We start from the raw sequence: 12,384 nt of genomic DNA, 5'->3' as shown, positions 1-12,384 counted from the left end.
ATTTGTATGCCATCTTTCCATAGTAATCTATGCTCAAGACGGCCCACATTAAAAAGTTACATAACTCAGTGTTACAAAACAAAATGCAAAATAGTCAAACAAAAAGTTAAAGAAACATCTCCGTAAGAAAAATGGAAATGGACTGCCTTCAAGTCGATAGTAAGTGGTATTCAGAGGTCGTTTACCATTGCCTTCCTCTGAGGCCGAGAGGCAGTGACTGCCCCAAGGTCACCCAGTGAGCTTCATGGCTGTGTGGGGATTTGAACCCTGGTCTCCCAGGTTGTAGTCCAGCACTCTAACCACTACACCACACTGGCTCTCATTAAGAAACATACCATAAGTTGAAACATTACACTTATAATTCATAATAAGGTCCAACAATAAAATACAAAAACATAATCCCAATAACAGCAAAAACAACTAAATATCAGCACATTAAGAAATTCTCCATGCAATAGGGTTAGACTGCATGGTGAGCAGTTTTCAGATAGCATTTGTCTTTGCAGCAGGGCTGTCACTTTGCAGTAGTGTTCCCGGGGATCCTGCATGTGGCCGTTGTAATGCATGAAAGGATCCCCAGCCACTCTCTCCCCACCTCCCCCCACAAGTTTCCCGGAAGGCTGGTAATAATTTTCTCACCACAAAGGGATGCATGGCAACAAAACACTCCATAGTAACTATTGACAGAAATTACAAAACCAACCAAGCTACTAACCAAAGATCACTTATCCCTTAATGTTCTTCAACTAGCCAGCTGTATTCACAGTCATCTCCCCAGTCCCAAATTTCAATGCATGTTTACAGCAGAAACGCTGGTTCTAATAATTCACACTCCCGTCCACACTGTGAATACAGAACTTGGAAGCGGAGAAGGTCAGATATCTGCTGGTCCATCAAATACAGAGTATCATGGCACTCCGTCTTCTCGTGAGCATGCCATAGTCGGTCCGGGGTACGTATTCCAATCGTTTGAATACTCCCCCAGGTTCCCACCGCCGGTTTTATTCACATCCCCCCACCCCTCCATCCTCGCGTGGACTGGACAGGGACGATCTATCCCATTAACACCCCTTTCGGTTTCACAAACCAGGCGTCCAAAAATTCCCCATCTCCTCCGGTATGGGTAGATTTGGGGGGGGGGGGTTCCAACCACTGCCCAAAAGCAAGGTCCTCGTGATGGCTCGAAAAGACAGAAGGCTGCGGAGGGGGGGGCGGGGGAAGAGAAGCATTCCGGTCCGGATTCCTCCATCAGTCCGAAATCAAAGTAGGTGCTTCTTTCCTTCTCCTCCTCCTCCGCCCCCCCCTCGCCTCCATATGGATGCTTTTCTGGTCTCCCTCCTTCCTTCTTAGCCATTCCAGAAGGAAACCACCCACTCACCATTTCTACGCGGGGGCCCCCTCGCCCTTCTCTACTCCTGCTCTTGCTCCTGAGGGGCGGGCCCCGACCACCGACAGGAGAGAGCCGGGGGCCCCCAGCCCAGCTGTCACCCTCGACCTGGAAGTGAATTTGCCTCACCGGAGCCGGCGTAAAAAGAGAGAAGAAAAGTGAGACACCCACACAGCTTAGCTCCCGCCTCCTTTAAAGGAAACGTACTCAGGCAGCCGGGCCCTTCCAAAAGGCAAAGGGGAAATTGACCGTGCAATCTTATCCATGCGTACTCAGAAGCAAGTCCCATAGAGTTAAATGGCGCTTACTCCTAGTAAACGGGTATACGATTACAGCCTGCCTGAGTGATTGACAGCTGTCCTTCTGGGTTCCAGGGCCATAGCTCATTAATAATAAAGTGATGTTACTAAGAAAGAAAAGTGTGTCCTGGGCCTATGCAGAGGGCTGTCCCTTACACCTGAGTAACCACAACACAGGAATTCTGGGTTAGATAGCAAAGCTTCCCATCAGGTTTCTGTTCCACCTCTTGAAAAGCATGCATGTATTTTGCTTATCTCTGTTTCTATTGCAAAAAGCTGTCCTGGAAGTGCATTCTAAAGATATAAACAGAAGAGGGATTTCTATTCCGAGGAACATTATATTGTCTGGGACTATTCTCTTTTTGGTCTATTTTATTTTGACGAATCTGCTTCTTCACGACACCACTAACTGTTTTGATGCTGGGAACTAAATTTGTTTTGTATTCTTGAACATAGAGAGATAAGGCAGGCTGCTCTGTTTATACTGTGATGTCATCAAGCCTGGAATATTAACCCAATTGTTGCTGAAATAAGAAGTGGTTCTTCTTTATTTTTGTTTTGTTTTGTTTACGTGGTTTTAAAAATGGCAATCAAGAAAGTGGCTGAGAATCTGGAAGTAATTATGTTTCAGAAAATAATGGATGAGATTGAGATAACGAAACAAACCCTGCGACAGGGCAGTAAGGAGCTGAAAATGGAACTGAGCAAAATGACGCAGGAGCTTAAAGAAATAGGGGATCCTGTGAGAGAGGAGAATGAGATCAGAGATGAGAAAAGAAAAAATAAAGGGAAGATACAAGCCCTGGAGATTGGAACAAATGTGGAATTGGAAAAAGATCTGGAGTTTATGGATATTAGAAATAAAATCTACTGTTTGGAATTTAACGTTATCTCTGAAGAAATTAATGAAGATATTAGAGATAAAGTTATCAATGGCTTGGATAATCTTCTGGACTGGAATGATGTGATGGAGCTTGATATAGAGAAAATCTATGGAATTAACTGCAGCCATGTGTCAATGGAAAAACTCTCAAGAGATGAGCCAGTGCATTCTGTAAAAAAGAAGAACAGAGATATGACTTTACAACAATATTTCAGCAACTTATTCAGAATTGATGGCAAGAAAATATTTGGGATAGAGGAAATTCCCATCAGACTCTTATTATATGACTATGGCTATGACAGCAAGATTATTATGGAATACTGATAATGGAAGATTGGACACTGAAATTACTGGACTTAACAGGACTATTGAAGATGGAAGATGGAATTAATAGGGATAATGGAATAATGGCTATTGAAATTATTGGACCTAACAGATTTTGATGAGATGGATTAATCGATATGTTTATTTGGACTATGGTTATGACAATAAGATTATTATTATTATTAACGAGATGGATTAATCGACATGTTTATTTGGAGAAAAATTGATAGATATATTTCTTAAAGAATTGAAACCTCTCTTTGACTTTTTGTGGAAAGAATAAAGTAATGTTTATGAGATTTGATGATTAATTAAGATAACTACTGGAGGAAAGTGATTTTATAATATAATTTAAGAGACAGGATTGTTATATATTGTAGACCTATAACTGATTTGATCTGCGACAAATGGGAAGTCAACATTTTATTTTTTTGTTTAATCATTTTTGTTTTGTTTTTTGTCTTTGAATGTTTTATGATTTTGTTTTGTATGTTTTATGAAAATTTGAATAAAAATTATTGTAAAAAAAAAGAAAAGCATGCATGTATTTTAAATATTTCTGGCCACCTTTCTGTCAAACAATATACAAAGAGACTTACAAGGGTTTTTTTTTAAAAAAAAAAAACAACCACTGCACCACACACATTCAAAGCAACAGCAAAATAATAAATAACATTTCAAGTATAAAAACTGTTTAGATTCAAACAATAGGATCAATGAAGATAAAACCATTTTTAAAACTCTCCTTTACCAGTGAAGTTAATAAAACAATACATGTATTGGTGCCGCCCTTACCACTGAAAAGGTCCTCACCCTGGTTTGCCCCCTGCCTAACTTCATCCAGCAGGAATACTTGGGGGAGTGCCTTTAATTAAGATATTTATTTACATAATTGATATCCCACACCTTTAACATAGAAAGATTTATATTCTGAGAGTGGCTTACAGAGTAGTAAGAAACAAAAGGTCTCATTTAGAATAATAATATGAACTACAAACTAATACAACAAATTAAAACAATAAACAAAAACAACTGCTAATAGACAGTAAAATCAAACTGGTCTAAGGTCAAGAATGTTTACATTAGTAGTTCTTAAAAGCCTGTGAAAACAGAGATGTGTTTACCTGGTGTCTAACTGATAGTAATGAGGTCTCTAGGTGAGTCTCTCAGAGATGGCCTTCCGGAGGTGAGGAACCACCACAGAAGAGGCTCTAGTTGCTATGCACGTCAGATCTTGGATAGGTTTAGATAGAAGACAGTCCTTGAGATATAGTATCTTGTTCCCAAGCCTGGTTCATATGTGGTACAATCCTACACATGTTTACCCTGAAGTGAATCCAGTTGGATTCGATGGAGCTTATTTCCAGGAAAGAGAGCCAGTGTGGTGTTGTGGTTAAGGTGTTGGACTATGACCTGGGAGACCAGGGTTCGAATCCCACACAGCCATGAAGCTCACTGGGTGACCTTGGGCCAGTCACTGCCTCTCGGCCTCAGAGTAAGGCAATGGTAAAACCACCTCTGAATACTGCTTACCATGAAAACCCAATTTGTAGGGTCACCATAAGTCAGAATTGAATTGAAGGCAATCCATTTTTATTTCCAGGAAAGTGTGTATAGGATTGCAGCCTAAGCCTTTCCTGGGCAATTTAAATCTTTATTATATGTGTACAAGCTCTGAGATACAAAGACTTCAGTGTGTGTATGTGGCATAGATGTCTAACCTAGGTGAATGTTAGTTTTTAGGTTACAGGATTTCCCACTGTGGTACTAGAAGTGCTAGTCTTTAAGGTACAAAATCTGCAATTTGTTTCAAATTGCTTTTGGTTTTAATGTTTATAGATCTTCTGTTTTTAAATAATTTAGATTTTTAAATTGTTTAATTATTTTCAACATGTTCTTATTTTATTTTAAATTGTATTGTTTTAACATTTTGATGTTTGCCACCCTGGATTCCTTTGGGAGGAAGGGCAGGATAGAAATTTGGTAAATAAATAAATTGCATCTGCAGTCTTGAACACACAGGCCTCGTTGAACACAATGAAACTTACTTCTGAGAACATGCAAACAATTGAGCTGACAGTATGTGGCAGGTTCATATAGGACAGATAGAAGGTGCTATTGTATGTAAAATTTATATGATGTACTAGATGTACAGCTCAAGTAGTTTTAAGACACACAATTCTCCCATAGTGTTATTTATTCAAACATCGTTTTAAAGAATAAATATATACACCATATGTTTGATGGGATAGATTTGAACAAGCAAAGACAAAATCTGGTCCTCAGAGTTGATCGGATCACAACTTTCAAAGAGTTGCAAGAGGAAAGCCAAACTTTTCAGACAAACAGAGAAGACTCCCCCCCTCCACTGCTGTTGATGCTGAGGAAGTGGGCACACAGCTGTGTCCACACTCCTCTTAACTCTGTATCCAGTGTGCTCCCATCACTGGTTTAGGAAGCAGTATACACATGACATTAGCCACAATCCATATCTGTCCTGTATCTATGCTAACACTTCTTATTAAATATTACATTTTGATGCATTCTTCCCAAAACCAGCTTCAACCCAAATTGAGAAAAAGAACCATGTAGCTGGGTTTTAAGCCATTAATGTGTAAATAGCCAGAATTAGTCATCCCTCAGACAATAATTTCATTAGACTGGAGAAAAACAGCTCCCTATCCAGTCATCCAGCACACTGTTCTCACATTTTTGTATGACACTCATGCTAAAATAGAAGGTCTTTTGTATTTGTCCATAAGGGGGGGAAATCCCAAAGTCCTATCATATCTTTATTTGAACTGTCACAAATGTCACAAACTTGTGAGCAAGCTTTTGAGTTCTCCAGTCATGTTAGGAACTGCTACTGTGTTGTGATCTTAAAAGCAGCTGGTATGGAAATTATCATTCATACGTAATTCTGAAATCTGAAATTCCTTATATTTGCATTTGAGGGCATATGAGGTTTTCCCCTCCTTGAGAATCCCTATATGCAAGAGATCTTGTGCAACACCACATCTTTGGTTCCCTTACTGAGAGGATTACTTACAGAAAGTTTGTTTCAATTCGTTTAGAGATCCAGGGATTTCTTTCAACACAAGGATTAAATCAGCATAGCAAATTTTTGGTTATTTGTTACTGCCAATAACTGCTATTATGAATTGCCACTGTGTTCATCTTGATTTGAGCCTTGCAAATAAATTTACGAGACTGTTTCTCTTGCATTCTATGGGTGTGGGTGTCTGCCAGTAAACGTTGGCAAAGTTTCTCGGTGGGCCGGGACTGGGAGTCAAAGAAAGCTTCTGCGAGAATCATTTAAGAAGCTACAAGAGTTGGGTGTTGTTTGCTTGTTGTGCACGACTTGCAGTGCAATCCTATGCACGTGTACTCCGGCGTAAATCCCACTATGTTAATGGGGCTTATATATAATGTACTGCCTTCAAGTCGATTCCGATTTATGGCGACCCTCTCATGAGGCTGAGAGGCAGTGACTGGCCCAAGGTCACCCAATGAGCTTCATGGCTGAGTGGGGATTCGAACCCTGATCTCTCAGGAGTAATTTTTCTGGAAGTAAGCCCCATTGCACACGCTGGGATTTACTGTCCAGTAAATATATGTAAGATTGCGCTCTGACACGGCTACTCTTCTGGAATTTGTTAATGGACTGAGCAGTTTAAACTATTTAAGTGTGTATTCTTATTATGCATATTGCTGCATTGCAAACCAACATACTCGCACCCAACCTCTTCGTTTCCTGCAGAAGAACAGAACGGAAGTTGCCTATCTAGCCGACTGATTTGTGTCCGTCTCTGATTTTCTTCCCTTTGCAATAGGAGGGAAAGGTTTTCTAGGACGCGTTCACCTTGTAGGGAAAGCCGCAAGGATATGAGATGTGTTTACCTCTTCTTTTCTTTTCTCGCCTGAAGAGAAATGGCTGGGCTGATAAACTTTGAAGATGAACAGGAGGTGAAGGATTATTTGGAGAATCTGGGTGTGGAGTTCAGCTTCCAGTGCTACAAGGAGAAAGATCCTGACGGTAAGGTGGAAGTGGTGTGTGGCGACCATTGTACTGCCGGATTGCTCCACATTTTCCCCATCACTGGAAACACAAGCTGTAGTCCTCTTCTTAATTACCCGGAAGTAAGCCCCATTGAACTTGGCGGAATTTATTTCTGAGTAGACTTGCATAGGACTGATTTACTTTTCGGTTAATGTATTCATTTTCTTAGGTGTGTCACTTAAGGACAGACCACATAAATACGTTCTTGTAAGGAAAAGTAGTATTCTGCTACTTTGATTTAATTGTACACTGTACTAAACAAATGAAAAAAATGTATCTTTTGTTCTTGGATTCTTTTATGGAAGCTTTATAGTAAGCATCTGCAGTACTGTAATTACAAATAGCTTTGTAAACAAATAGTGGCTGTAAAACTAACTACATTTAATCTAAAACAGGGATGGGGAAAGTGGCCTTCTTGGTTTTGTTGGACTACACTTCCCAGCAATCAATATTTGGTAGGTGACACAGGTTTCCCATCCTTGCGCTAAAGAAAGATCAGTTGAAAACAATAGGGCCACATTCACACCAGACATTTATTCCATTAATGTTCCACTTTAAACGGTCATGGCTTCCCCCAAAGAATCCTGGGAAGTGTAGTTTTGAAGGGTGCTGAGAGTTGTTAGGAGACTGTTATTCCCCTCACAGAGCTCCAATTCCCAGAATTCTCCAGGAAGAGGGACTGACTATTAAACTACTCCAGCAATTGTAGCTCTATGAGGGGAATAGGGGTTTCCTAACATCTCTCAGCACCCATCACAAACTACATTTCCCTGGATTCTTTGGGGGAAGGCATGACTGTTTAATGTGGAATAGTAGTGGAATAGATGTCTGGTGTAAATGTGGTGTGGGACTTCCATACAGATTGGGGTAAAACTTCTCTGAAATTATAGGACAAAGGAAGGAAAGGACTGCTTGGCAAATCAATGTTCCTCTCATATTTATTGTTATATTGGCCACATTCAGACTCAGCTTAATAAACTGAGATATAAATGAGTCGTTTTCCTGTGCATGCAGCTCTTGCCTTTGCTGTACAAGCAATCAAATTAGGAAGTCTCTAACCATAGTTGCCTATTTTATCCAAACCAGGAAATTATGGTTACTAGCACTAGAAGAAGCTAGCATTTTGAACGTTAAACAATGGTTAAATATCCTGTTTTTTTCTGAAGCTAGAAACCATGGTGTATTAGAGGCTTCATGGCCTGATTGCTTGTGCTGCAAAGAGACTGTGTGTGAAAACATGCTCATTCACATTTTGGCTTATTAACCCAAGCTAAGATTATCCAAGCTGAGCTAGTATGCATCAGTGACTTAATGGACTTTTAATAATAATAATAATAAATTAATTTTTGTGTCGCCTATCTGGCCGAAGCCACTCTAGGCGACGTACATATTAAAATTCAATAAAATACAATATAATTACAGAATAAAATACAATGCAGTCAACACTAATGCAGGCGTAAAACTATGTAGGGCAATCAGAAACAATAAACAATCACAGAAAAATTAGCCCACCCCGGAGATCCCAAAGGCCTGTCCAAAGAGCCAAGTTTTTAAGGCTCGGTGAAATGTATCCAGGGAAGGGGCATGGCGAAGATCAAACGGGAGGGAGTTCCAGAGAGTGGGGCCGCCACTGAAAATGCCCTCTCTCTAGTCCCCACCAACCTAGCTGTTTTCGTTGGTGGGACTGAGAGAAGGCCCTGCGTGGCTGATCTAGTCGGGCGGCTTAATTTGTGGTACTGGAGGTGATCCTTCAGTTTAAGTTTATATGGAAATATAGCTTAAGACCTATTAGCCAATCCCATCTCAGTAATCAGCCCACTTCATGCCTTTCACTATGTTGTTAGGCAGCAGATATGGGAAACGATGAACATCCTGTCCTAACTGTTGAAAATAAAATCAAACAAGCAAGAAAGCAAAGGTTACAAGTGGAGCACAAAATTGGAGGTGACATGATCATACTTTGATTTAAGTTTCATTGTAAAACCGCAGGTTGTCACCGTCTGGCTGATTACCTAGAAGGAGTGAAGAAAAACCTTGAGGGAGCTGCTAAAGTACTAAAGGAGAATTGTGAAAAAAACCTGCACAGTGAAAGCTGCTACAAACTTGGAGCTTACTATGTGACTGGAAAAGGTAAGAAAGAGCTTCCCTCCCTACAACCCAATGTACCTCCAAAAATGAAAGAGAAGACAATCCAAGTAAGGTTGTTGGAAGAGTGTGGGGATGATGGAGAGACCAATGTAGCGCAGTGGATGGCTTTTAGTTTCAGCCCTCTTGTTTGTAGTATGGGAATAGCACTAGACTAACTTTCAGGGATGTTATAAAGTTATTAATGTACATGAAGCACACTGAGCACTTAGGAAAAGTATTATGAATAAAACAAGTCTTTTTCTCTCCCCAGGTGGACTCACTGTGGATTGGAAAACTGCCTACAACTGTTTTTTGAAGTCATGTGAGAAAGGTGGGAAGAAATCCATTGATGCTTGTCATAATGTTGGACTGCTGGCACATGATGGCCGGGGAAATGATGATGAGAAGCCCAATGCACTCCTAGCCAGGGATTATTATAGTAAAGCTTGTGATGCTGGTTTTGCTCCGAGCTGTTTCAACCTTAGTACAATATATCTCCAAGGAGCCCCTGGGATATCAAAGGATATGAACCAGGCTTTGGAGTATTCTCTAAAAGCATGTGACTTGGGACACATATGGGCATGTGCTAATGCTAGTCGAATGTACAAGCTGGGGGATGGTGTGGAGAAGAACAATGCTAAGGCAGAAGCCCTAAAGAATAGGGCAAAAGATCTGCACAAGGAACAACAAATAGCTTCGAGATCCTTAACATTTGGAGAGTAAACTCAGTCAAATGAATTAGTTTTCTCAAGAAGCATACTTTGTTAAATGGTGTATAAATTTATCCTGTAAGTCCAATAGATGCATTTGTGTGAACAGGTGTCTCTTTTTACATGTACAAATTGTTATTTCGTAAACACAATAAATAACATGGACTTTGTGTGTGTAGCTCAGTCTTTAGAGGAGAAAATGTGGGAAGGTCATATTTAAAACTAGAATGTGAAAACTGTTATAAACTAAACATAGTTCCTGAATGCATCAAGTTTATATGCACAGACTTAACAATGGAGTGGAACTTGTTCTTTCTGAATAACAGCTCTCTTCTGCAGCAAGCACCTTATTCAGTTTCAGAAAGCAGGGATGGTGCTCTTTACAAAAAGAACCCACTCTGTGCATGAGATCCTTTGCAGATATATGAAAGAATGTGCTGATATGCTATTAAAGCCTAAAACACTTCAGTACTAAATACATTAATTGGGAAGCCTGTTCTGTTAATTTCAGTGGCACAAACTTTGAGGGGAATATGTTTTGGATCACAGCATGAGTGATATTGTATATCTTACGTTTTCCTTTTATAAGGGGAAAAGTATGCAAAAACATGACCTTTTTAAACATACAATGTCTGTGCAACTCTTGCATGCCCTTTTCACTAATTATTCTGTGGTCTAGGTGAAGCTGAAGAAATTAATTTTAGCTGTGTTGTTTGTAACAGTAACTGATAGAAATCATCTTGCAAAGAAAAAAAAACCCGCTTATGAAAGTTGCTGAAAGAAGGGACCCTGATTATCATGTTTCATTTTATCAGGCCCAATAAAAATAATACTGAGCAAGACACAAACATGCACTTCCATGAATAAATATGTGATCTGGGTGCTCACAAATACAGCTGACACCTTGTCCACTTGTGATCATGGGAATTATGCCAGCTCTAGCAGTAACTGCGCAAGGCAGGGTAATATGTTTCTCCATATGATAGTCTAGCCTGTGGATAGTTAAGAATGCTTATGTAGAAAACAAAATTGTGTTCATCAATCCTCAAACTTGTACACATCACTTTAAAAACTATTTTGATTCTGGTGCATTTTCTCAAAGGTGATTCTGAATGACATTCAACAGTCCTGGTTTGTATTCTATTCAGTTTATTCAATGCTTCGTTTAGATTCCTACATATTTTCAAAAGGATTGCTTTAATAGCTGAATCTGTGATTCATTGTGTAGGATCAGTTTATGACACTGAATCAGTTTCATCTTTGAGATGCAACATCAAGATGTCCTGTTTATTAATTTAATGAGCTCCTTCAGAATAGTATGCTTCTACATTTTTCTGTCACTAGGTGGTGCTGAAGTTTTAAAATTCACATTAGATTAAGCATATCATTCCCATGCATTGGCGTAGATAAAGCACACCTTTATTTCTCTTTAGGAATGGTGATTTGAATTCTGAGAACAAGTCCATTTGTTGCATAATATAACTGTGAGTGCAATTTACAATAAACAGATTTGGAACCAAATAATATTGTATCACTTACATCTCCCAGGTGTATCTACATTTATTATGTGCATTACTTATAACCTGGATTCTGTCATGAAACTGAAAATTTTATGAATTGTTAAACCAATTTCTTAATATCATAGCTCAGTACAAATAATTCTGGGAGTTACATCTTGTCAAAAGACAGGCCTCTGGAAAGGCAAAAATGTTAAGTTTCGTTTCCCAGCTGAAGGCAGTTAGGGAGGCCTGAATAGAAACACCTGATTATCTTTGCTAATCAGTGAGAGCCTGGTACTCTAGGACATGCAGGCCTGTGAAGGTTAAGAACACAGTTGGGAGGGGGGCCTGCAAGGTGCGAAAAACTGAAGAAGCATCGAGAAGGGATTACATCAGAAAGCCCCTGATTAGTTAATTAATTCTGGACAGTTGGGTTTCTTTTTCCTTAAGTATAGGCCTTGAGACCCATAGCCTTTGTTCCCCTGGAGGGGTTCCCCTTGAGGGGTTCCCCTTGAGAGGTTTCCCTTGAGAGGTTTCCCTGGATGATGCCTATGGGTGTCCATCTTGCTGGTGGTCACCTAAGTGGGGTTCCATTGTTTTGTACCTGATGCTATTCTCTCTGAGGAGAGATGAGATTACAACCAACTACCTCCTAAATAAGTAGACAGGCTAGCTAGGTTGTTATTTTCTTGTTGTGTGTGTGAATTCTCTTATGTATACCTAAACCCCTGATTGGGTGTGTGGTTTTGAGGAATTGTTTTGCTGCTATATTTTAATGTGCACTTATATTTTTGAATAAAGCTACTTCTATTTAACCTGGTGTGTTCATTGAGGGTAAGGGTGGTTCTGAATTCAGCACCTTGAACATTTGACTATGAAACTACCAAGGATAAGGGAGTTAAGCTTAAATCTATTTTTGAGGTTTTACCAGAGGTTTCTTGACAAGGAGTGTAAGTTTGGCTCTTGTCTTATTGAACCTTGGTTTACCTATTTTCTGGGCTCTTGAGTTCCCCTGGCTCTGAGTTGAACCAGTGAAGGGGTGGTGGCAGTCTATCTTCTACCTTGCAGGGTTGGTGTTGGTTTGCACAGCCTTGG

The 12,384-nt window shown here is 39.8% G+C and overlaps 2 protein-coding genes across 4 annotated transcripts in view; one reads left to right on the top strand and one right to left on the bottom strand.

Annotated features, from left to right (window-relative positions):
* Positions 1–7,009, bottom strand: part of ZYG11B (zyg-11 family member B, cell cycle regulator) — a 43,019-nt gene extending 36,010 nt beyond the window's left edge. The window contains exon 1 of one of the 3 annotated variants that reach the window (XM_061633002.1): positions 6,794–7,009. In XM_061633002.1, coding sequence (XP_061488986.1) covers positions 6,794–6,958 — 165 coding nt within the window. In that variant the 5' untranslated portion in view covers positions 6,959–7,009. Of the gene's footprint in view, positions 1–1,378; positions 1,556–6,793 lie in introns of those variants that run through there. The other 2 variants (XM_061633000.1, XM_061633001.1) reach the window with 2 other exon arrangements.
* A 339-nt stretch (positions 7,010–7,348) lies between these two features.
* On the top strand, positions 7,349–12,104 carry LOC133387702 (cytochrome c oxidase assembly factor 7). Its single transcript, XM_061633003.1, has 3 exons — positions 7,349–7,408; positions 8,943–9,083; positions 9,352–12,104. The coding sequence occupies exons 1-3, from the start codon at positions 7,351–7,353 to the stop codon at positions 9,801–9,803; spliced, it is 651 nt and encodes a 216-aa protein (XP_061488987.1). The 5' UTR covers positions 7,349–7,350; the 3' UTR covers positions 9,804–12,104.
* Positions 12,105–12,384: the final 280 nt, after the last annotated feature.

The sequence above is a fragment of the Rhineura floridana genome, chromosome 6 (genome assembly GCF_030035675.1).
Source record: "Rhineura floridana isolate rRhiFlo1 chromosome 6, rRhiFlo1.hap2, whole genome shotgun sequence".
In the NCBI taxonomy this organism is placed as follows: Eukaryota; Metazoa; Chordata; class Lepidosauria; order Squamata; family Rhineuridae; genus Rhineura; species Rhineura floridana.
This window is presented reverse-complemented; position numbering and strand designations above follow the sequence as displayed.

What these genes read in the sequence shown, in the direction of transcription:
- LOC133387702 (XM_061633003.1), top strand. Translation starts at nt 7,351, where the DNA reads ATGGGGAAAGTGGCCTTCTTGGTTTTGTTGGACTACACTTCCCAGCAA. An exon ending in TTCCCAGCAATCAATATTTG is followed by an intron (nt 7,409 to 8,942) that starts GTAGGTGACACA and finishes GTAAAACCGCAG; the next exon opens with GTTGTCACCGTCTGGCTGAT. An exon ending in TTACTATGTGACTGGAAAAG is followed by an intron (nt 9,084 to 9,351) that starts GTAAGAAAGAGC and finishes TTCTCTCCCCAG; the next exon opens with GTGGACTCACTGTGGATTGG.